The 26,785-nt window shown below is 41.7% G+C and overlaps 1 protein-coding gene across 7 annotated transcripts in view; it reads right to left on the reverse strand.

Annotated features, from left to right (window-relative positions):
- LOC141087925 (F-box/LRR-repeat protein 21-like) overlaps positions 1-26,785 on the reverse strand; it is a 54,072-nt gene that overhangs the window by 15,318 nt on the left and 11,969 nt on the right. For 3 of the 7 annotated variants that reach the window (XM_073573786.1, XM_073573790.1, XM_073573791.1), the window contains 4 exons: positions 19,412-19,460; positions 11,716-11,811; positions 5,402-5,777; positions 1,030-1,152 (listed from right to left, as the gene is read on the reverse strand). In XM_073573786.1, the coding sequence (XP_073429887.1) occupies positions 1,030-1,152; positions 5,402-5,777; positions 11,716-11,811; positions 19,412-19,460 (644 nt within the window). Of the gene's footprint in view, positions 1-1,029; positions 1,153-5,401; positions 5,778-11,715; positions 11,812-15,609; positions 15,636-19,411; positions 19,461-26,785 lie in introns of those variants that run through there. The other 4 variants (XM_073573788.1, XM_073573792.1, XM_073573793.1 and 1 more) reach the window with 2 other exon arrangements.

Below are 26,785 nucleotides of genomic sequence, written 5' to 3' on the forward strand. Positions count from 1 at the left end.
ATTAGGGGGTAGAATGAGCAAGAAGATTCCCTTTAGGGTTTTTGAAGACAACCCCTTTCTTCATGGTAACATAACCGAAATGCCATTGGCACTAGTTGTAATGTTCCAAAACTTGAACTTTCTTTGGCTATGTTCTAACTAGCTTTGGGAAGATCTTGATGCCAGATCCGTTGTGTGATGGATAACAACCATGCCCAAGGGAAAATATTGACTTATCATAGGCTCCATCTGGTTCCATGAGAGCTTGTCATTTTGAAGGAAAAAACAAACCAAAACAAAAAAAAAAAAACAAAAACAAACAAAACAGTGCAGCCTGCAGTGCTATTCTTTCCAGAAAAAGTGCCAAGACTGAGGAATGAGCCCCTGACAGTGACAGCAGTGTGAACAGTGCCTTATATTGCGCTTACCAACAGTTGCTTACCCTATCATGTCTAATATGATGGCAGCTGCTTTCTGGGGGAAACGGTCTCTGAGATTTGGGGAATTGTTGTCAGTTGGTCAAAACCACGGACACTCACTTATTGCAGAAACATATTACTCTGTAATTTGATGATTTCTAAAGTTACTTACTGGCTCAATGAGGACATTGCTAGCCTGCAAACACTGTACTGGGATGACACCCTCTGATTATAAGGACGGGGAAGGTATGGAAGTGGAGAGGGAGAGGGGTGCAGGAGAGCCAGCTCCATGGTTTGTATGGAAAGGTTTTCGGGGCACTGTGGCTGACTCTTTTGACGGGGTGCTTTATTACTATGTTCATTTATCTAATAAAGGTGCCCGTTCTAGGATCCACATAGCCCAATGCAATGGGACGGTAACCACTTGCCATAGTGTGCGCAGCTTTGCTTGTGTGTTTGTTCCTCATCCCCAGAAGTTGTGAAGTATGATTGTACACAAATGTCCTTCCTAAAAGTTGTTACCATGGTAACAGAGGCTGCTTTTTTGTTCTCCTTGGATACACAGAACTCGTCTTCGCACTTAAAGCAAATCTGCACATTGAAAATCCATTGTTAATCCTGTTATTTTTACCTTGGAAACATTCATGAAACTGGGCTTTGCCGTTGATATTAAGCCAAGTGTTTTAATGGAACAGTTTACGAGCTGAGAGAGGATGTCACAGGCTGCTTCTGCCGATTCTGTGCAGCTATCCACCTGAAAAATGAAGAGAAATAAAAGGAACAGTCAGATTTCACTTATAACTAGGAAATATGAGTAAAGTGTGCGCCTGTTGCTACAGCTGAAACCAGAAGTTTACATACACTACATAAAAAGACATATGCATGTTTTTCGCAATATCTGACATGAAATCAGAATAAACCTTTCCCGGTTTAGGTCAATTAAGATTTCCATTATTATTTGCCAAATGCCAAAATAATGAGAGAGAGGGAATGTTTTAAGGCATTTTTATTACAACATCTGAGTTAATTAGAGACTCACCTGTGGATGTATTTTAATGCACACCTGAAACACACTGCTTCTTTGTGTAGCATCATGGAAAAGTGTAAATAAATCAGCCAAGATATCTGGAAGAGATTCTGGACTTGCACAAGTCTGGCTCATCCTTGAGTAAAGGCCTCGTCACACTAAACGAAGCCCCAGTGATCCCGTCAATGATACGACCTTGTCAGGATCGCTGGTGCCTCGCTACATGATCGCTGGTGAGCTGCCAAACAAGCAGCTTCACCAGCGATCAGGACCAGCTAGGATGCTGGTATCTAAGGTAAATATTGGGTAACTAAGCGAGTGCATCACTTAGTTACCCGCTGTGTACCTTAGATACCAGCTCCCAGCGCCGGCACGCAGATATCTAAGGTACACAGCGGGTAACTAAGTGACGCGCATGCTTAGTTAACCGATATTTACCTTAGATACCAGCTCCCAGCGTCTGCTTACAGCACTGGGAGCTCGCTGATCGTTGGTCTCCCGCTGCCACACGCAGCGGTGCGCGTGGCCAGCGGGAGACCAACGATCAAAAAATGGCTCAGGACAATGCTGCACGATCAGCGATACCCGGCGGGGGGGGGGGCGGTCGCTGATGTGTTTCACACAGGCAAGATCGCTGTTGCGTCACAAAATCAGCAATTTCCATGAAGGTGCCTCGTTTATCTGCACAAACAATTATTCGCAAGGACAAGCAAGATAGGAATGTCCAGCCATCATACCGCTGAGGAAGGAGACAGGTTCTGTGTCCCAGAGATGAAGATGCTTTGGTCCAACATTTGCCTATCAACTCAAGGACAAATGCAAAAGACCTTGTGAAGATAATGGCGGAAGCTGGTAAGTGTGTCAATATCCACAGTGAAAGGAGTACTATATCAACATAGGCTGAAAGTCCACTCTGCCAGGAAGAAGCCATTACTCCAAAAGAAACATAAAAAGGCCAGATTAATGTTTGCAAATGCACACAGGAACAAAGACCTTATTTTCTGGAGACATGTCCTGTGGTCTGATGAAACTAAAATGGAACTTTTTGGGAATAATGACCATTGTTACGTTTGGAGGAAAAAGGGAGACGCTTGGAAGCCTAAGAATACCATCCCAACTGTGAAACATGGGGGTGGGCAGCATCATGTTGTGGGGTTGTTTTGCTGCAGGAGGGACTGTTTTACCTCACAAAATAGATGGCATCATGAGAAAAGAAGATGATGTGGCAATACTGAAGTAAAATCTCAAGACATCAGCCAGGAAGTTAAAGCTTGGGTGGAAATGGGTCTTCCAAATGGACAATGACCAGAAGCATACTGCCAAAAAAAGTGGATTAAGGATAATAAAGTCAATGTTCTGGAATGGCCATCACAAAACCCTAATCTCAATCTCATTGAAAATGTATGAGCAAAGCTGAAAAGTCAGGTGCGAGCAAAGCGACCTACAAACCTGGATCAGTTACATCAGTTTTGTCAAGAGGAATGGGCTCAAATTCCGACCAACTATTGTGAGAAGCTTGTGGAAGGATATCCCAAACATTTGACCCAAGTCATTCAGTTTAAGGGCAATGGTACCAAATATTAATGAAATGTATGTAAACTTTGACTTTGCTGTAAAGTAAGGTAATAAAAATGCCTTAAAACATTCTCCTAATTGACCAAAATGTGAAAGGTTTATTCTGATTGCATGTCAGATATTGAGAAAAATATGCATGTGTGTCTTTTTATGTAGTGCATGTAAGCTTATGGTTTCAGCTGTAAATTTGGTGCATTTCACTCCTGTGATCTTCAGTTTAAAGGGAACCTGTCAACAGATTTTCTAGAACTAAACTGCTGCCACCTCCTGCTGTGTCACTTAATTACAAACCCGACTTTAAACATCACCCAGACCCTTTGCCTTTGATTGATAGGGTGGGTTCAGAGCAGCTGCCAAGTGTAGTCTGTACCTATTCTTCAGACTGCCAGGAGCGGATTATCCTACAGGAAGAGTGATGTATAAAGTTCATTTCTCCAGGTACGCCAGTGCAGAAGAGCTGTAAGGATCGGATCATTAAAACAATTTTCTTTCTTACTTAAATGTATGCAGTTAGGGCTAAAAGACTTTTTACAATTGGGTTTCATTAATAATGTTGCACTGTTTGCCTCCTATAGCTGCTGCATTACACCATCTATTACTGGCTGGAGAATAAGTCACTAGGGGCAGCTACATTATCTTTACTTTATTATATGTATTGTGGACATGATTTTGTGACTCTGACCATTATATGCAGTTGGTAGGACAGGTTCTCCTTCTACTCTTGTTCCTGCAGCTTTCCTCACAGACCGCACAGTTCTCCACTTCATACAAAGGCTGCTGGTGTAGGAGCGTGTGACCAGAGCTGTCTTCAGTCTTGTCCAATTGAAAACCTCACATGAGAAAACTGCTTTTCTATTGGAGGAGGCTGGTGGACAGGTCTGGTCACACGCTCCTCCACCAGCAGCCTTTGTATGAAGTGGAGAACTGTGCAGTCTGCGAGGAAAGCTGCAGTAACAAGAGCAGGAGGAGAACCTGTCATTCCTATATAATGGTAAGTGCCACAAACTCATGTCCTCAATATCTTCTGCAGCCAGCAGTAGATGGTGTAATACAGAGGCTGTGGGTTTAGATCTAGGACATCTGATGTGATGACAGGTTCCCTTTAAGACTAGGATATGAGTTAAATACAGAAATGCCAGTTGCCTGCAGCCAACATTTGAGGGAGCTTTACAGTTTAGTGCATACTGCTTTATTAAAGAGAACCTGTCACCAGAAAAAAAAAATCGCTATTAAACTGCAGATATGGGGTTAATCTGCAGGTTAATAGCGTTATCCTGCCCTGCGCCTACACTTAGCCGAATGCCGCAGGGAGAAAATGAACTTTATTCCTTTTGGGTTTGTCATGGCGGCAGGGGTTGTGATCGCACTGACTATACAGAGTGACGGCTATAACTGCGCCCCCGGCTCTGACTCACAGTTGGCCCAAATGCAGAGAGTCAGTCAGAGCCGGGGGTGCGGTTACAGTGGCCGCTCTCTATACTCAGAGCAGTGACTGAACCCGCATCCCCGTGACTGAAACCCAATCACTGTCGGGAGGAATAAAGTTCATTTTCTCCTCAAAGCATTCAGCTGTGTGCAGGTGTCAAGCAGGTTAGTAAACATATTAACACCATATCTGCAGGTTTATAGCTTTTTTTTCTGGTGACAGGTTCCCTTTAATGGGCTTCATATATATATATATATATATATATATATATATAAAAAAAAAAAAAAAGATATGCAGAATTTTACTATTTAACTCTGTGTAGCGAATTTACAGATCTGCATCAGAAATATGGAACATCAGTAATTATTAAGATATAGTAAGAAATGCATCTGCACAGAATGTCGGATCTATTTAGCTATTAAAAGCAAACTATGAGGGTGGTCAATCCCTCTAAAGGTAATTTTTCGCCAGGTTTATAGTGCCCTACCAAAGGCCCAGCTCTTAAAGGGAATCTGTGACTACGTTTTTGCTAAGGCATCTGAGCGCAGCATGATGTAGGGTCGGAAACCCTAATTCCAAGGATGTATCAGTTATTTGGCTGCTTGCCTGTGTTTCAATAAAATCCCTGTTTTATCCGCTGCAGATTGCGCAGTGCTCTGAATGCTGAGCTCTGTATAACTCCGTCCACACCACTTCATTGACATCTCTCTGGGAACACTGTACTGCTAATCAGTGGTCGGGGCAGGTTTATACAGAGCTTATAAATATGGAGGACTACATAGCAGCAGGTTTACTAGTCCTCTAGTGATAATCTCCTGCTAATAAAACTTTTATCAAAGTTACAGCAAGCAGACTAGTAGCAGACACATAATTGTAGTCACAGTCTCTGCCCTTACATTATGCTGCTCTCAGATTAGGTGGTAAAAACTTGGTGACAGATTCTCTTTAAAGGGTAATTAGTGTTATGAACAATACCTTGAAACTAACATACTGAAGATGGTCAGCATGTTTTTTAATAATTTGCTGGATGAGGTCAGGGTGAGTAGATTTTAGGTATGATGTAGCCGGCTGGTTAAGTTCAAACTCAAACTTTCTCCATAACTCAGGGATATGGAAAACTTCATTCCAACGTCGGCAAACAGATGATGCACGCGCCCTGTCAACAAGTGTGAGGTACTGAAAGATGTGTAAGACTACGTGGTGCGGCAGACTTCCCCAGTCCAGCATGCAGGACTGCATTTGAGACTTCTGGAGTGGAGGTGACACAGAGTCCGTTTTTTGCTTTTTTAACCGTTTTGGTCCTTCAACAACTTGGCTGTCAATAGTTACAGTCAGTCTACCTCGTTTCATTCTGGAGAGAAATAAAAAAGTGATAAAAGTAAAAACATGAACAAAACTGTAAAGAACTCATATGATGACACATTCTACAGTACATCAGCCAATATTACTGTTATCACTAATGAAAAAAAATCAAGCTGACTTTCAGTAATCCATACCATGAATACAAGCATGTGTGCGTAACACTATGGAGGAGATAGACCTTATGGTAGCTCCTATTTTGTTTTTACATGGCTGTCAGTAATGGACTGCAGGTACCGAGCTATCTACCATGCCCAACTGCACACTACTCCCCAACCTTTCTAGTCTTCACCCATGAACAATAGGACAATGAGTATCTACCTACCCCCTGCCACCTGGACACCAGTTGCATGCCTATTCTCTATTCCTGACTACAGACTACTTACATTAAAAGTGGCGCCACTGTAGCCGTCATTCTTCTTTCTACAACTGTATAACATGATCTACCTACTTGGGTAGCACGCCAGCCTAGTCTCATGCTCAGGTCGGAAAGCCCGTCAGCCAGTCCGTACAGTGCGGTCCGGTCTTGGTCAGATTTGTACAGTCTAAATGCACCTTTCTCCCATACAATCTGGGAAATAGTTACCAGTCTCCTCTGAATTGAGGTCACCAGCTTTCATTGAACCTATGTTGTTTCATTTATATGGCTATTCTGAGTATCTTTATATTACAGGGGTATTCTTAGCTGGGCAAGTTATCACATAGACCAGTACAGCTCTTACCTATTCCATCAGGCCTATAAACAATACATGGAGATGCAGCGTCCACCACTCCATGCTAATAGACCAGTCCCGTTTCCTTGAGATAGCTTCTGATCCCAGAGGTCAGAGGGGAAGTCATTACCTATCTTGTGAATAGGTTATAACATGCCAGGATGGCAACGGCCCCATCCTAACATTGGACGTACTAGTATGTCCTATGCCAGGTCGCCATGTATGATGCAGGCTCAGGTGTCAAACAATTGAAGGTTTAAGTTCCCTAAGGGGACTACAATTAAGAATAAAATGGGAAAAAAGTAAAAAAAAAAAAAAAATTAAATTTTAATCACCCCTCGTCTCCCCCAGTGAAAATGTAAAAGAAAAAAAAACATCATATTTGACATCGTTGCTTCAATAAATGTCTGAGATCTCATATAAAATCAATAAACCAGATCGGTTGCCACAACTCTGCTAAAAAATTCAATGTGAAGTGATTAAAATGTTGTGTTAACCCCAAAATAGTGGGAATAAAACTGTCTGTTCGCCTTGCAAAAAAACAAGCGCCAACACCGCTCTATCCAAATGAAAACTTTTAGGGCATCGGAATATGGCGACACAAGCATCTTTTTTTTTTTTTTCTTCTTTCTTTTACAAATTTACACATTTTTTTCACCACTTAAAAAAAGTATGCAAGTTTGGTATCAGCAAAATCGGACTGACCTTGACAATCATATTGTCAGGTCACTTTTACAGCAAAACGAATGTCGTAAAAATAAGACCCAAAAAACAATTGAGGGATTGCATTTTTTTTTTTGCAATTTCACAGCAATTTTTTTCATGGTTTCCAGTACATTCAATTGTAAAATGAGAATGAGTGGTGTCAGTCAGAACTACAACTCATCTTGCAAAATGTGACAGAAAAATAAAAAGTTAAAGTTTTGGGAAAAAGGGGAGGGGGAAAAAAAAAAAAAAAAAAAAAAAAAAAAAAAAAAAAAAAAAAAAAAAAAAAAAAAAAAATCGCCTGGTCGAATATATACAATTTCTATAAATTCCCTATATTCACTATTAAAAATGTATTATATGTCACTTTGTACCCATTTTCACGAAACATTCTGTTTAAATCAATTTAGACTTAAAGGGGTTTTCCCACAAACAAAAGTTAATTTTAATCAGTAGCTCTTGGAATAATAATAAGTTCTACCATTGGATGTCATTAAATAAAATGTTCCTGTGCTGAGATAATCTTATAAATGTGCCCCTGCTGTGTACTGTGTAATGGCCGTGTCTGACTGTACAGGGACATGGTCATAACACAGCTCCTCGGCAGGGGGGAAGCAAGAGAGAGTACACAGACTTTACCTTACATGATTACAAGTGACTCTTCCTTAAGGCTCATTCACACGTCAGTATTTGGTCAGTATTTTGCATCAGTGTTTGTATGCCAAAGCCAGGAATGGAACTTACCAAGTAAAAAATATAATTGAAAGACTGACTCCTGTTCCTTATTTTGGAGACATTCCTGGTTCTGGCATACAAATACTGATGCAATACTGATCAAAAATACTGATGTGTGAAAGAGGCCTTAGGCCAGCGTCACACTAGAGAAATACGGATGAGTGCTATGCGAAGAAAAAAAAAAAAAAAAAAAAAAAAATCGCATAGCACTCGGACCAATGTTAATCTGTGGGGCAGCTTCCATCATCCGTTTTTTCTCGCCTGAATTATACATGCGAGAGAAATTGCGGTGTGCTGCGATTTGCGCCGTATTACGGCCGAGACTCACCAATGCAAGTCTATGGGTGCGAGAAAAAAAACGGATTACACACGGACCATGCATGTGACTTGCGAGAAATACACACCGGTGTACTTAGAAAAGCCGGCAATTTAGTGCGGTGTACAGTAAAATCACACTGACAGCTTACAATAGAATAGAAAGAATATATGTATACACATAGTATGGTCACTGAGGCTGCGCAGACTTCCCGCCTGATCCGCGGTGAACTCGGCAGCGTCGGAAAATGATCAGAAACTTTCCCACGCTACAGAGATCATCTCCGGTCAGGCTGGGAGGCTGCGCAGGCAGCTTCTCAGTCATTCCACAGTGGGTTATAGCCAGGTCGATCGCATTAGCACCGCTCCCGGTTGTAAACTATTTAACCCCTTGATTTGGATTGCAGCGTGGGACTTGACTGTATGGCGGACAGGTATGGTATATTGTTACTTTTTTTTTTTTTAAATTTTTTTACAGGAGAACGAGGGCTTCGCTTAGATTGGGAATGTAATAAAGATGGAAAACCTGTGTGTTTAATTATTTCATTAAAAGACTTTATTCTTAATGTGTGTGTGTGCTTTTTTAACCCTTTCATACTATTGGATTAATAATGGAGAGGTGTCTTATTGACACCTCTCCATTATTAACGGGGCTTAATGTCACCTTACAATACAAAGGTGACATTAACCCCTTATTACCCCATATGCCACTGCTACAAAGCAGTGGGAAGATAGAAGCTAAGTGCCAGACTTGGCACATCTTACAGATGTGCCTTTTCTGGGGCGGCTGGGTGCTGGTGTTTTTAGCCGGGGGCAATATCCATGGCCCCTTCCTAGGCTATTAATATCAGCCCGCAGCTGTCTGCTTAGCCTTTCTGGCTATTAACTAGGTCATTTTTTTGGGGCTCCCCTATTTTAATAGCCAGTAAAGGCTAAATATACATAAATATACAGCTTCAGACTGATATTCATAGCCTGGGTTGATCCATGGATATTAATCCTTTCCCAGGCTAGAAATATCGGCTCCAGCCGTCGGCTTTCCCTCTCTGGCGAAAATTGCGCTGGAGCCCACACAATTTTTTTTTGCTTGGAGGACAGAGCTTGTGGAGCCAATAATAGGCTTCCACATTATTTATTCATGCTTTTCAGGGACTGGATCCATATTATGTCCATTGTGCAAGGCTGTGAGAAAATCTCGCCTTACCGATGTCACACGGATGCTTATATGTGAGAAAATCGCATCCTCGCATTGCACACGGATCACTGTTCAGGGAACATTTTTGCGATTCTCGGCCATGAAAAAACAGACCAATTTTTTTTTATACGTTATGTGTGACGCCGGCCTTAGAAGTAAAACGTTGGTTAAAAACAGGCAGGGAAATGTATTACCTCACAAAAAGAATCATTTGTGATTCCATGCTGTTCTGTCTGTATATTCTTTTGCTTCCTCCCCGGCCCAGGAGCTGTGGTATGTTCAGACCATGTTCCTGTATGGTCAGACACGGCCATTACACAGTACACAGCAGAGGCACATTTATAAGATTATCTCAGCACAGGAACATTTTATTGCAATACATTTAATTGTAGAACTTATTATTATTATTCCAAGATCTATTGATTAAAATAAAAAATAAGCTCTTGTTTGTGGGGAAAACCCCTTTAATTAAAATAAATGAAAATAAAATTGTGTTCAGATATTTGAATTTTCACTTTTGAACAATTTTGCTTTACATCAGAAAATACAGAGGAATCTAAGTAGATTTCACAGACATACCCGACAGCTAAACTGTGCTGTGATCTGTAAATCTTTTGGAGGGACTGGATGAAGAAAAGATTGAAATGGATTGCTATAATACTGATCAGCGGAGTCAATGGCAATTTTAAAATGGCTAAAAAATAACATTTTAAAATGGCAGCAGTATTTTTATTATAACATGCTAATTTATCATGTTTTTAAGGGTGTTCTTTGGTGACAAAGTTTTTTTGCTTCATTTTGGACACGCATTTTTCCTGCTGATATTCCCATTGAAAAAATTCCATATGTAAAAAAAATAAATAAATAAATCACTCTTAAAAATACCACTAAATCGCTGCAAACAAAAACATAATAGAGCAGATTTGTGAAAATGTCTACAATAAAATGTTGCCACCAAAAGCAACCAATTATGGCAGCAGCTTTATTTTTCAAAATTAGATTATAAAATGAAAGCTGCACTGTGATTGGTTGCTAGGAGAAGACCGTTTATCTTTTAGACAATTTCAACAAAGGGAGCCTATCGTGCCCCAAAATGCTGTTAACCTTCAGACACTGGGTAAGTTGGCAGCGTTCCAAAGCTGCCTGGCTGCTTACATTAAAAGCTTGGCTGTTGGAAGGAAATGAACTATCCTCCCAGAATGCTAGGGCTTTCAGTCAGAGGTGCAGCTTCAGTCACCGCTCAGTACATGGTAAGGGTAAGCTGTAACCATGGCCCTGGCACCGACTGACAGCCAGCTCAGAAATGCATCAGTACAGGGCCGGCTGTCAGTCAGCGATAGGCTGGAGTCACACTGCCGTATTTCTCGTGCGATAATCACATCGCACTGCACAGACTGGCCGGCGCCTCTCCTGACCTGAGCACGACAGCGTGATGGATTACTATGCAGGTGTCAAGCTCGGGTCAGGAGAGCCAACAGCCAGTGCGAGTTTTACGATGCGATTCTCGCATGAGAAATTCGGCAGTGTGTCTATGCCCTTACAGTGTGTTTACAGCCACCGCTACTTATGTACTGAGCGGTGACTGAAGTCGCACCTCTATGACTGAAAGCTGGAAGATACTAGGAGGAATAACCTTCATTAGAAGTTATCCAGCACAAAATTTTTACAGCAGCACTCTCATGAAGTTTTTTTTTTTTTTTCCTTCTGCTAAATCTGTGTACGGTATATGGTGTGGTGTCAGTGTCTTAATATACTCACCTTCTCTAGTATCAAGCATTGTTCTTCTCCTCTTCTCAGTGATGTCACCGCTCTTCAGACTCTCCAGATCACACTGAGCACTGTGTGAAAGCCAGAAGTCTATTTTGCAATGTAAGCCTATGGATCTTTGTTCTGACGCGCCATAGATTTACAGTGTAAAAGCCTCTTCTGGGTCACACAGAGCATAAAGTGAGGTTCTGAAGGGTGGTACCATCACTGAGAAGAGTGGAACGGTGGCGGATCACGGAGAAGGTGGCAGCTGGTGAGTATATTAACACCCTCTATATTACATACGCATACACACAGGTTTAATTTAAAAAAAAAAAAATAAATAATAATAAGAGGGATTCTTTAACTTACACGAAGAAAAAAACAAAACAAAAACACCAAATAAATGCTGTAGTTCACGTTAAACTACAATAAAACATGTGACAAACCTTGTAGTCACATCTTCTCCTATTTTCCTAGCGTAAGAAGTGCATTTCCATAATGGGAAACAAATTTCTTACCTAAAAAATGCTTCCAAGTTATAGCTTGTACTTGATGAATGAACTGAGGTAGCCGCTGCCATGGGGCATTCACCAGCATCCGTCCACTTTGACCTCCTACCTCAGCAGAATACCATAAAAACAAGCCAATCAGAATATATTAAGACTGGGACAAGACACATTTAACAGAGGCCACAAACCACACTATTAAATGCACACAAATGTCCATGAATAGTCGCGAGGTGATAATTCAGAAATTGTAAACATAAAAATGGTTAAAACAACAAGTATACTAAAAAGAGCCAACCAATAAAGGATCATATTAAATGCTATAATATGTTCTGTGTCTGGAAAAGTCAAGAAACAGTCAGTGCGATGAAATGTGTTACATCAATCTTATTATAAACCAAGGGCCCCATTTCCTTATTACATTTGTGCTTGTTTTTGGTGTTTTTCACCTGTTTTTTTTTTATTATCGCTTTATCCTGCTTTTAAATTGCTCCTTTTTAATGATTTTTTTGTTGTTGATTTTCCGTGTTCACCATTATAGGCCGAGTTTAAGGTTTCCAGATGCTTTTGCCTGATTCACCGTTTGTGACTTTTTAAAAAGTTACAAAAATTTGTTGCAAATGTATTCCCATGCCCCCCTGGTGTGCTAGCTATTTTGACAAGTATTTTATGGCATTTTAAGTTCAACATTCTACGTTATGTGCAAAACATTGCATGTCATAGAAAACTAAAGAGCATATTTTTATTTTGCGCAACATTTTTGAACTATCTGCCCAAAATTGAAGGCTACGGCGAAAAAATGTCAATGAGTAACCCAAACCAAAAATAGAAAATGGAAGTGATCCATTGAGCTCTAAAAACCTGATCTATAGGCCCTGATTCTTAATTTGTGATTTTTTTACTTTTTCATCGTGTAGTATTCATTGCTGTTTTGTGTGTCAAATTCATCAAAATGGCGCAGACGGTGCATGAATGTTCTGCAAAGTCAAAAATGATCTTTATTTTCATTGTTAACTTTTGTATGCATCTTTTTAGCTCACAAAGCCACACATATTGCAAAATTGCCCCAATATACCAGGAAAACATAAAAATTTGAATACCTTTGCGACAAATTTTGCAACTTTTCCCAGAAAACATCTGGAAACACTTAAAACTGCCCAAAATGGCGAACTAAAAAGAAACCCCATGGGAACACATAAAATAGACTTCAAAAGAGGCAAAAGTGGAAAAATGAATAAGGGATATATAAAACAAAAAAAAAACAAAAACAAAAAAAAAGACGCAAAACACTAAAAAAGGCACAGATGCAAAAATGGATTGAGCCCCTGTATGCTGCGAGCCCATGTATGACCTATATGTGCTTCACTTGGACTTTCTACAGAATCAGCAAATAAAAGAATTACTGTTCTGCAGTAAGGCCTGACTTCAGTTTTGGTTTGAGACAAAGGTATTCAGCGGTAAACACATCAGACAAGTCCTTTAACAGGAAACCTAAAATCAAATTTTTGAACCATTTGACAAAGAGACTATACCCATACCTGTATGACAAATTTGTAAGTAAGCATATAACTAGAATTGTGAAGTCCAATCTGTACCAGGGGAATAAATGTAAATATCGTAATCTGGTTTTGATCACACTAGGCTGATAATGGTTGAATAACACCGCAATCATCTGGTGGCAACAATGCAGGCTCAGCTCCTGATGCTGCTTCAAAGATAGGAATACTACATCTGATGTAAGACTAGGTAATTTGAATGAGAGGGGTTACAGAACACTTCAAAATGCTTTGAATACTCTTCTTATTCATTTAAACGTCAAATCCTCTTTGCTGTGTAAATTATTTTTTTAAGCATTTTTTCCTCACAATAACATAAGGATCACAGACTGCAAAATAGTGCCATTCAGGTAAACTAAACTTTGCAAGCATGTGAAATTCCATACCATTAGTCAAACGCTGAATTTTGAGCATCACCCCTACTTTTGGAGATAAGTATTTAAGGGTTTTTCCACTTTTGCACACTGTCAGGTTCTCATTCTGCAGCCAGAAATAGCGCCATAGAGAGGACAAAGAAGGCTATTTTGCTTCCTATGTTTCAATTAAGTCGAAGACTCAATACAAAATACTATAGTAAAAATAGCAATCGCCGTTGCTTATAGAATTAGGCCGCCGAGCAATTTCCATCTCAAAAGGTTACATTATTAACCCAAAAAATCCTTTTCTGAGTGTCCCAATTAGACTTTGACATTGTGTGTCTATAAAAAATAATGTGAAGGAGGAGCAGACATTCAAAAATGAATCACGACCTTGACCTAATTACCAAGCACAAGACCTGGCATGTAACATTTCACTTGCTCATGATGCAGAGAGAATGAATAAGTCCCTCATCAGTTTCATTATTACCATGTATCTGACAAAGTGGTTTAAATCTGATGATTAATGTCTCTCATGAAATTGTTTTGTGCACGAAATCAGATGGGCTTATAATAAAACGACCTATTACATAAAACTGTTGTCATCATTTCAAACATTTATCTACTGTGAGCTAAAAAAAGGCATCTGTTACATGAAAACGATGCCCCACACAACAGCTACTTAAAGAAGCCCTCCCATCAAAGTTTTCATCTTGTTAATATATTGTAGTCATCATATTATCGGGTACTGTGTAATTACAATTGCTCATTTTGCCTTTCTACCCTACTAATTCTTCAGACCATAGACTAGATCCCCTATTTTAATAGTAACTCTTGGAGCCCCCTAAACTAATACAGATCAGATCCCAAACTAGACCCCCATAAATTGACAACTGACCCTTCTTAACATAGACTTGATCATGTAATATAGACAACAATCCCACCACCTTTAATACAGACCATGGGCTTCTTCAAATATAGTCATCCCAGTCCAGTTTTACAGTTATGTCCATATGCGTGTAGGGGCTAATGTGTATCGGGGCCTTGGACAACTGATTAACGGAGGAGGATTCAGTATGGTTGATGCCAATCCTTTTGTTTTCTTGGAGATAAGCCACCATGTCTGGCTGTGGCTCTTTCATAAAGAGCTCAGGTGTGCGAGTGCTCCTGTGTATGGGAGAACTAGCTGAAACGGCTAGAGGTCTAACAACTGACCAATCCAATGTTTTGCTGACATCCATCTAGGCCCTAGATGGATGTCGGCCGAACATTGTTTTTTGTCCATTATTTGGCCGCTAGCTATTTCATCCTAGATAGTGTCTTGGGGGCTTTACATTCCACAGTCAGTTACAACTATGGCCCTGAGGGAACTAGGAAGGATACTGTTTTCTCTAAATTGGGTGCTCTGGAAAAGAAGGCGTTCAAACAACATTTTAAAGATTGTAGTAATCCTATCAACAGCCCCGACTGTGGAGTTTAGAATTTTTCACTCTATATTTTCTAGCTTGCACAGTTTAAATGAAACGGTGGGTATAGGCTTCTTCTGTCAGCCCTTACCCTTTGATCATGGTAGTCCAATGCTTTACTATGGGAGCCAGGGTCCTAACCAAATCTACAATTAGGCATACCCTATAGTTTGTCAGTCAGTTTCCCATTTCAATACTATATATTTCAATGCTTTATCAAATCAGTCACATAATCACTGTACAAGTGTCCTAAGGGGGGCAAAAAAAGTTTATCAAAAAAAACAAAAAAACAAAACTTATTGAAAAATCTTTAAACAAACTTTACAATAGTTACTACAAAAAAACAGATATATGGCAATGCCACAATCATAATGTCCGGCAGAATAAAACTACAATGTTTATTTTACTGCAAGGCTGATGAAGAGAATGAAGAGGTTTCAATTTCAGCCATGAGTGATTGTGAGAAAGCCACTTTAACATGTCATCTTAACAGCTCAGGGAACAGTAAAAAAAACAAACACTCCTCACCAGAAAAACATAACCTTTATGTAGCACCACACCCCACCACCACTGAAAATTGCCAGTCATTCTGCATCAAATATGCTTGATCACACCTATATCAATGAAAAAAATACAAAAATTGTGTGTCTTGAAAAGTGACAATGAGAAAAAAAAAATTATTGGTCATTAAGATTTAAAAGCTGTGCGGTACTAAAGGGGTTTTCCTCTATTTTGAAAGTTACTGCGTATGAAATCCATATTCGGTAGTTAATATAAAAGTAAATCTGCACTCACCTCCCGGAGCGGCGATGATTCTCCTGACTGGCCACCGTGTCTCCTGACCTAAACAATGTCACCTGATGGCTGCAGCCTTCACATTCCATGTAAACAGGAGTTTCCTGTTCTGATGAAATGTGAAGGCTGCGACTGTCACAGTTGCTGGGCTGTAACGTGACATTGTTTATGCAGGAGACTGGGCAGCATTGGTCCAGTACTTGAGTACAGTTTGGGCCCATACACCAAAACTTATAAAGTAAATATCTTTTAAGCTACCACCCTCACCCAGCCTCTGTAACCCCTGAGTTACCGTGGTCAGTAGCCACTGCAGAGTCTAAGGAGTTTGACAGGGACAGAGCCCTCACTTTGTCATGTAGTCAGACCCACCACAATGCAATTGTGAGGTGCCGACTGGTTACCATGGCAACCAAAAGCTTACTAATTAATGATGAGCGAACGTGCTCAGATAAGGTGTTACCAAGTGACTTTTGTTGTGTTCGAATAATATGTTCGAGTACCCGCAACTGCATATCTCGCAGCTGTTCGACAATTATATTGACCAGCAGAATTCCATTAGTTTGTCAAGTATGCAGCACAGGGAATGATGCAAACAAATAAACAATTTAAGATTTTTTTTATTCATCCGTACTCCCAAAAATGGAATAAAACATTCATATACACTACCGTTCAAAAGTTTAGGGTCACTTAGAAATTTCCTTATTTTTGAAAAAAAAAGTTTTTTTTACAATGAAGTTAACATTAAATGATTTAGAAATACACTATACATTGTTAATGTGGTAAATGACTATTCTAGCTGCAAACGTCTGGTTTGTAATGCAATATCTTCATAGGTGTATAGAGGCCCATTTACAACAACCATCACTCCAGTGTACTTATGGTACTTTGTGTGTTTGCTAATTGTGTTAGAAGGCTAATGGATGGTTAGAATACCCTTGAAAACCCTTGTGCAAGTATTTAAGCACAGCTGAAAACAGTTTGGCTGATTAGAGAAGCTATAAACCTGACCTTTCTTTGAGGTAGTTGAGAATCTGGAGCATTACATTTGTTGGTTCCATTAAACTCTCAAAATTGCCAGAAAAAAGAACTTTCATGTGAAACTCGACAGTCTATTCCTGTTCTTAGAAATGAAGGCTATTTCATGCGAGAAATTGCCAAGAAACTGAAGTTTTCCTACAACGGTGTGTACTACTCCCTTCAGAGGAGAGCACAAACAGGCTCTATCCAGAGTAGAAAGAGAAGCGGGAGGCCCCGCTGCACAACTGAGCAACAAGACAAGTAGAGTCTGTGAGAGAAATCTACGCCTCACAGGTCCTCAACTGGCAGCTTCATTAAATAGTACACGCAAAACGCCAGTGTCAACGTCTACAGTGAAGTGGCGACTCCGGGATGCTGGCTTGCAGAGCAGAATGGCAAAGAAAAAGCCATATCTGAGACTTGCTAATAAAAGGAAAAGATTAATATGGTCAAAAGAACACAGACATTGGACAGAGGAAGATTGGAAAAAAGTGTTATGGACAGATGAATTCAAGTTTGAGGTGTTTGGATCACACAGAAGAACAACTGAAAAGATGCAGGAAGAGTGCATGACACCATCTGTCAAGCATGGTGGAGGCAATGTGATGGTCTGGAGTTGCTTTGGTGCTGGTAAAGTGGGAGATTTGTACAAGGTAAAAGGGGATTTTGAATAAGGAAGGCTATCGCTCCATTTTGCAATGCCATACCCAGTGGACAGCGCTTGATTGGAGCCAATTTCATCCTGCAACAGGACGATGACCCAAAGCACGCCATCAAATTATGCAAGAACTATTTAGGGAAGAAGCAGGCAGCTGGTTTTCTATCTGTAATGGAGTGGCCAGCGCAGTCACCAGATCTCAACCCCATTGAGCTGTTGTGGGAGCAGCTTAACCGTATGGTACGCAAAAAGTGCCCATCAAGCCAAACCAACATGTGGGAGGGGCTTCTGGAATCATGGGGTGAATTAACTGCTAGAATGCTAAAGGTCTGCAGTGCTGGAATTGCTGCAAAGGGAGCATTCTTTGACAAAAGCAAAGTTTGAAGGAGAAAATTATTATTTCAAATAAATTTTTTTTTTAGAACCTTGTCAATGTCTGGACTAGATTGTAAATTCATTTGGCAACTCATTTGATTAAAGTATGAGTTTTCATGGAAAACACAAAATTGTCTGGGTGACCCTAAACTTTTGAACGGTAGTGTAAACCCCAAAATAATAACAATGACAATTTCAGCTTGTCCCTGTACCTCCCCAAATAAAAACAATCCTTCACTTAGTTCCACTGACAGAAAAAAAATGACTAGCTCTCAGAATAGTATGACATAAAACAAAATAAACCTACATAAATTTGGGGTCTGCAATCCGCTAAGTTGCCAACCTTTCTGGTGTTCTGGTTAATACCTTATTTCCCAGTTATCCTCCTCAGTGACCTAATCATAACAGGGTCCCCCTTATATTTTTAACCAACCCAGCAAAACTAACAGGTGCGGGCTGCTCTTCTCAGTAAGGGGCCATGAATATGGGCCCCTCTAGCCTAAAAACAGTAGCTCGTAGCGTCCCAGAAAAGGCGCATCTATTAGATGAGCCTATTCCTATTCTGGAGCTTTGTCGAGTTCTTCCCACTTGCCCTGTAGCGGTGACAAGTGGGGTAATAAGGGGTTAATGTCACCTTTCTATTGTAAGGTGACCTTAAGCCCGGCTTAGTAATGGAGAGGTGTCAATAAGACACCTATCCATTACTAATTCTATAGTAAGAAAATGGTTAAATAAACACACAGTAAGAAGAAATAGAAAGGTGACATTAACTCCTTATTAGCCCACTTGCCACCACTACAGGGCAAGTGGGAAGACCCCGACAAAGCTCCAGAATAGGCTCATCTAATAGATGCACCTTTTCTGGGCAGCTGCGGGCTGCTATTTTTAGGCTGGGGGGGCCCATATTAATGTCTCCTTACCAGCCTGAGAGTAGCAGCCCACACCTGTTAGTTTTATCGGGTTGGTTAAAAATATGAGGACCCCACGTCAGGTTTTTTCATTCATTCTTCCCTGCTTGCGCTGTTGCCGGCAGAGCAGGGAGAATGACAGCCGCGTTCAGCACCACTTGCAGGGGAACAGCGGCTTACTGTAGCGCTACTTCCCCAGTGGCCGTCCATGCTCACGGAGGACAGTGAGCACGTGTGCTGCACGTGTTGCGGCCCGTGTGTCCAGGTCAAGACGGACATGTCTGCGTGTTTTGCACACGGACTGTGTGTCCGTGAAAACACGCTGATATCTACGTGTGGCAGTGTCTCCGGTACGTGAGAAAAATGTCACCACATGTACTGTACTGGAGACACTGACATGTGAAACAGGCCTTACACAAACCTCCCCACCAGAAAAAAACATTGAATATTATGTTCATTAATAAACATACTCGACGATACATCCCACAACATAATCATAGACTTGAGGAAAAAAAAAACAACAAATATGGTGCAGAGTCCATCTGTGTCCCTCACGACTGCCTATAGATGAACTTACCGGTAAGCCAAGTTCTCACTCTCTTTCTGTAAGAGATCTCCGGTGGATTCTGGAAGATAAAATTACACACCAATAAACTGTAGCAAACAGATATTTTTATGTATTTTCTTTCATATAGTCTCGGACATAAAAATGCTGGAGAATTTCACAAAAATCTGGAAAATTCTACAACACCCCACATGGGAAATATTTGTCATTAATGGTGTGTGTGGGTGTGTGTGTATATATGTTTATTATGACTGCCAACAGTATAACATGAAGATTAGCCGTCATTGGGGGAGTATTTACTGCCGAGGGGGGTATTTGTTGTGTGTGAGGTAATACTGTGTGGGGGGGGATACTGTGTGTGGGGGAGATATTTACTATGTGAGGGGTATTTGAGTGTGTGTGGGTGAGTGTATTTACTGTGTAGGAGATATTTACTATGTGTATGAGGGTATTAACTGAGTGAGTGGGGAATATTTACAGAGGAAGATTTAGGCTGAGTTCACACGTGGCGGTTTTTTCGTGGTGGTTTTAACCGCGCGATTTTGCAGTGAAAAATAAGCATCCCATGCATTCCTATGGGATTCCGCAATGCTGTGCTAATGCTGCGGTTTTCACCGCGGCGGAATCGCTTTGCGGTAAAAAAAACGCAGCATGCGCATTAATTTAGCGGAATCGTGGCGATCCCGCACCCATAGGAATGCATTGTTCCGCTTACTTTCCGCATGTGGCTGTGCACACCATGCGAAAAGTAAGCAGAACATTTGCAGATGGTACCCACGGTCCGGAGGAGAGGAGACTGTCCTCCGGGCTTTGGGTACCATATACCTGTAAAAAATAGAATTTATAATAAAAAAATATTGTTATTCTCACCTTCTGGCGTCACGTGCAGCCTTCCCGCCTCTCTCCACGCTCCCGGTCCAAGTAATCCTCTGCGAGCGATGACGTCCGTTCTCGCGGGATCGAAGTCTCGCGGTCATTCGCGCGACATCGTCGCGATCTCGTGAGAACGGACGTCACCGCGGTAATTCGCGCAAAGGATTACTGGGACCGGGAGCGTGGAGAGAGGCGGGAAGGCAGCGCGGGATGCCGGAAGGTGAGAATAACAATATTTTTTTTTTATTACTATTATTATTTACATCCTATCTTTTACTATTGATGCCGCAGAAGCAGCCTCAATAGTAAAAAGTTGGTCACACTCGTCAAACACTATGTTTGACGAGTGTGACCAACCTGTCAATCAGTTCTCCAAGCGATGCTATAGATCGCTTGGAAAACGCTAGCATTCTGCAAGCTAATTACGCTTGCAAAATGCTAGTTTTCCCGCGGAATGGAATTTGGAATTCCATTTCCGCGAGAGTTCCGCTACGTGTGAACGTAGCCTTACTGTAACGAACCTGGGAAATATTTACTGTGATGAGGGTATTTAGTGCAACAGGATGGGGGATATTTAGGGTATGTGCACACATTGCGGATTCTGCTGTGGATCCGCAGCGGTTTTGGCCCTGCGGGTCCGCAGCAGATTTAGGTGCGTTGTACAGTACCATTGTTTTCAATGGTAAACTGGAAAACGCAGTGCACATGCTGCAGATTTTTCCACGCGGATTTACTGCAGTTTACAATCCGCAGCATGTCAATTCTTTTGTGCAGAACCGCTGCGGTTTCACACCTCATCCATTATGAGGTGTGTAACTGCAGGGCAAAACCGCAGGCAAATTCACAGAAAAACCGCAGGACTTTAGTCCTGCAGATTTATCTGCGGATTTTACTACAAAATCCGCACCACCAAAAAACTACGTGTGCACTTACCCTAAGGCTGTGTGCCCACGTTGCATTTTTTTTTAAGTGTTTCCGCAGCGTTTGTGCCGGCTCAAACGCTGCAGAAACTCTTAAAAGAAGCTTCAAATTAATTTGCATGCATTTTTGGCTTTTTGTGCCAATGCATGCGTTTTTAAACGCTCAGGAATCGCTTAGCGGCTAACAACACAGCATGCTCATTCATTTCCGCATTGCTGAGCATTTTTAGCCTTCCCCAATGTTCCTAGAAAACGCGCATCAAAAACGCGCTTCTTTTTTGCAAAAAACGCACAAGAAACGTGCGGAAAAAAGACGCGCGTTTTCTGGGAAGGGGATCAGTTTCCTGAGCGTTTAAAAACATAGTGTAACGGGGGATGATTTGAGAACACAAGTTTGGGGAGCAAAGAAGGGACAAGTGCAGACACAATATGGGGAGCGGGAGAAATTTGAAGACAATATGAGGAGGAAGGGGTGAGATGAGACGCATGTATGGGGGGAATGGCTGCAGACACAGTATGGTGAGTGGGGGTATGGGTGCAAAATATATGGACAAGATGAAGAAAAGAAAGAACGACTCCAGAGACATCATCTAGCAGGTATCTGGATATAAAAAATTTTTTGTGATACAGACTAATTCTCATATTTTTATTTATTAAAGGGGTTGTCCAAGTTTGTGATGAATCTGCAGTCATTCTATGTGACTGCAGACTTCTGAATTCTCACAGCGGTTACTACACGCTATCACGATTCTCTCATGCCGGTGATTTGCATACATGTGGTCACGTGCCAACTAGACATGTGCTTCCTCACTCAATGTAAATGAATTGAGCGATGCCGGACATGTCTAGTCTAAATGTGGCCAGAAGTATACAAATCGCATTGTGTAAGGGAGAATTCTAAAAGTGTGCAGCGCATGCGCTGTGAGAATTCATAAGCAGGTAGCCAACTAGAGTGACTGCAGACTTTCATCTTACACCTGGACAAGCCCTTTAATTATAAAATGAAGGCTTGCAGCATGCCGATCCTAACAGTGTGTAATATTCCCACTGTCAGGATTCAGCTCTGCTTGCTGGTTCCAGCAGTCATCAGATGGCCGCTTCACTCATATGCGATTTTCATACTTACGGTCACGTGACAAGAAGATTCTCTTCCGGCTTCTCTCAGTTTTTCACTGAACAGAGTTAGGAAGAGCAGCTCGATGGCACGTGACTAAGTGTGCAAATCGCATATGTGCTCAAGGGGGGCACCAAACTGAACTCTTGCCCCAGGTGCCAGAAAACCTAGATACACCTCTTGATGGAGGGCAACACATCAATTTTCATGAGGATCGGATACATTAAAGGGCTTGTTCAGTCCAAATCGATAAGTCTACAGTCTCTCTGCATGACGGCATACTTATGAACCTGGGCGCTGGTTTCTGACTGGGGACTGGAGAGTATGTATGCATTATACATACTCCTGGCCAGGGCACTGTCTAGTGATGTGGCCATCCAGTGGGCGTGGCCAACTAGAGGGCATGACCTTGCTCCGTACAAGTATATGGAATCGAGGCCGTGCTCACTAGCCGGGAGTATGTATAACTTACACATACTCTCCAGTCCCAACTCAGAAACTGGTGAATCCCCAGCACACCACTGGGGGGATTTGTAAGTCTGCAGCCACACAAAGTGACTGCAGACTTATTGATTCAAACTGGATAACCCCTTTAAGCTTCTTTCACAATGACAGCATTATCAGATTTGCACTTTGTATTGCATTGTTGCTATGTAGTCTAAGAGCAGCATTATGTAGGGGCAGGGAGTCTTGTCAATAAACTGTTAATCAGTGGTGTGGGTGGGGTTCCACAGGTTAGCCTGACTGGCCTGCATGCGAGGCCTAGTCTTCTAGTGATAACCTCCTGCTGATAAAACACTGATTGTATTGAAACAACACACAGCCTTATAAGTGACACATACACTGAATTAGTCTCTTTTGCTGTATATTATGCTGCTCTCAGAATAAGTGGCAAAAATCTGCTGTAGGATCACCTTTAACCTATATGGTAAATGCTAATATGCCACGACTGCCATTTTTTGGTTGCACACCTTCTCAAAAATGCAATAAAATCAACTCTATTGATTGTGACCTATAAAAGTTACGGGTGTCAGAAAATGGAGACACAAATAAATATTTATTTTTTTACAAATTTCAGATTTTTTTTGTAACCACTAATACATATACAACGGGTGAAATAAATATTAAACACGTCACCAATTTTCTAAGGAAATCGATTTCTAGAGGTGCTGTTGACATGAAATTCTAAACAGACGTCAGTAACAACCCATCCAGTCCACACAGGCAAAGAAATCAAACTAAAGATGTCCATAAAATAAGTTATGCGTAATAAGAAATTACATGGGAAAAAAATATTAAACACATGACGAAAGAGAGGTGCAAAAAGCCATGGAAAATCATGACAGCAGCTAAAATCTGTCAGTAATTAGAGAGCAATCCTGCCACTTAGTGAAAATAATATCAGCTGGTTCAACTGATGGCCTATAAAAAGGTGTCTCATTACCAAGTTGCCACACAAGAAACATTTCATGATGATGGGTAAAACAAACTAGTTATCTCAAGACCTTCAAAACCTCATTGTTGGAAACCATACTGATGAAATTGGTTAAAGAAGAATTTCTAAACTACTGAATGTTCCAGTGAGCACTGTTAGGGCCATAATCCGGGAGTGGAAAGAACATCATTTCAACATTAACCATCCATGACCAGGTGCGTCATGCAAGATTTCAGACAGAGGAGTAAAAAGAATTATCAGAAGAGTTGTCCAAGAGTCAAGGACCACATGTAGAGTGTGAGATGTTGGACATGAGCTTTGAGGCAAATAACCAAGAACTGATACTGTTTCAGTATGATGTTTTTGCATATTTGATATAAAGTGTGTATGTAATCCTTTTGGCCGTTTTGTGTATCGGTATTCTTGAGGCATCGCCTCCTGGCTGTCCCTGGGGATTGGGGAGGTCTGTCCACTAAGGGAACCATTACAGAATGGAGGGATATAGGTTACACATCACTCAGGGGAGTAAATAGATAACAAGTTGGTTATAGCTCACAAGATGGGTGGGGTAGAGCAGATAAGAGGAAAAGCACATCCTGTTTTGAGACAGTATGTTCCGTGGGTAGAGTGTGGAGCAGTCTGCGTGCAGAGAAGATGGAGCCAGCAGTCTAGAGACAAATCCAAATGGTTATTGGCAAACTTCAAGTGGGCCTGGATTGTGCTGGTGTGAGCAGGAGGACCTTGCGTGCCCTGCAGGATTTTAACCCATGACAGCGTAGTGTTTGAGACTGTGGTCTTAACTCTCTTCAGGTCAAAGACCAGATGCACTCATGTAGTTCTGGGCTGATTCCTGATCTTTCTCTGATTCATTTTACCCCACGAGGCGAGATCTTGCATGGAGCCCCATATCGAGGAAGATTGACAGTCATCTTATGCTTCTTCCATCTTCTAATAATTGGGCCAAAAGTTGTTGCCTTCTCACCAAGCTGCTTGTCAATTGTCGTATAGCCCATCCCAGCCTTGTGCAGGTCTACAATTTCGTCCCTTGTGTCCTTGGACAGGTCTTTGGTCTTGGCCATGGTGGAGAGGTTGGAGTGCGATTGTGTGTGGACAGGTGTCTGTTATACAGGTAAAGAGTTCAAACAGGTGCAAGTAATACAGGTAATGAGTGCAGAGTATGAGGGCTTCTTAAAGAAAAGCTAACAGGTCAGTGAGAGGCAGAATTCTTGATGGTTGGTAGGTGATCAAATACTTATTTCATGCAATAAAAGGCAATTTAATCATGAAAAAAATCATACAATGTGATTTTCTGTTATTTTATCTTTAGATTCTGTCTCTCACAGTTGAAGTGTACCTACGATAAAAATTACAGATTTCTCCATTCATTGTAGGTGGGAAATCGGCAGTGTATCAAATACTTATTTCCCCCACGGTATATACAGGTACATATAAAAACTACTTGGGTTTGGTATCGTAATCGAAATCATGACTTGGAGAAGCAGCTTGCCAGGTCATTTTCACTGCATAATGAGTACTGGAAAAACAATATCCAAATCCCAATGTGGGAATTGACGGTATCATTTCATCATTTCACCCCTTTTGGAAGTTTTTTTTCTCTCATATTTTCATTACATTTTATTGGAAAAATAGATGCTGTCATTCAAAATAACAACTCATCCTGCAAGTCGTCATATGGCTATGTCAGTAGAGAAATAAAAAGGTCATGGTGGCTGGAAGAAGGGGAGGAAGACTGAAAGTCCCAAGATGAAGTTTAGCCTTGGTAGGAAGGACATCACCCTCGATATACCCGGTCTTTGTAACACATGTGGGGTGGATGCCGACAGCGCCTGGTATGACATCACCCTCGATATACCTGGTTGTAACACGTGTGGGGTGGATGCTGACAGCGCCTGCTATGACATCACCCTCGATATACCTGGTTGTAACACGTGTGGGATGGATGCTGACAGCGCCTGCTATGACATCACCCTCGATATACCCGGTCTTTGTAACACGTGTGAGGTGGATGCTGACAGCGCATGGTATGACATCACCCTCGATATACCCGGTCTTTGTAACACGTGTGAGGTGGATGCTGACAGCGCATGGTATGACATCACCCTCGATATACCCGGTCTTTGTAACACGTGTGAGGTGGATGCTGACAGCGCATGGTATGACATCACCCTCGATATACCCGGTCTTTGTAACACGTGTGGGGTGGATGCCGACAGCGCCTGTTATGACATCACCATCGATATACCCGGTCTTTGTAACACGTGTGGGGTGGATGCCGACAGCGCCTGGTATGACATCACCCTCGATATACCTGGTCTTTGTAACACGTGTGGGGTGGATGCCGACAGCGCCTGTTATGACATCACCCTCGATATACCTGGTCTTTGTAACACGTGTGAGGTGGATGCCGACAGCGCCTGGTATGACATCACCCTCGATATACCCGGTCTTTGTAACACGTGTGGGGTGGATGCTGACAGCGCATGGTATGACATCACCCTCGATATACCTGGTCTTTGTAACACGTGTGGGGTGGATGCCGACAGCGCCTGTTATGACATCACCCTCGATATACCTGGTCTTTGTAACACGTGTGGGGTGGATGCCGACAGCGCCTGGTATGACATCACCCTCGATATAGCCGGTCTTTGTAACACGTGTGAGGTGGATGCTGACAGCGCATGGTATAACATCACCCTCGATATACCTGGTCTTTGTAACACATGTGGGGTGGATGCCGACAGCGCCTGGTATGACATCACCCTCGATATACCTGGTTGTAACACGTGTGGGGTGGATGCCGACAGCGCCTGGTATGACATCACCCTTGATATACCCGGTCTTTGTAACACGTGTGGGGTGGATGCCGACAGCGCCTGGTATGACATCACCCTCGATATACCCAGTCTTTGTAACACGTGTGGGGTGGATGCCGACAGCGCCTGGTATGACATCACCCTCGATATACCCAGTCTTTGTAACACGTGTGGGGTGGATGCCGACAGCGCCTGGTATGACATCACCCT

The sequence above is a fragment of the Dendrobates tinctorius genome, unplaced genomic scaffold, assembly GCF_039654945.1.
Source record: "Dendrobates tinctorius isolate UK_male_01 unplaced genomic scaffold, ASM3965494v1 ptg000036l, whole genome shotgun sequence".
Taxonomy (NCBI): domain Eukaryota; kingdom Metazoa; phylum Chordata; class Amphibia; order Anura; family Dendrobatidae; genus Dendrobates; species Dendrobates tinctorius.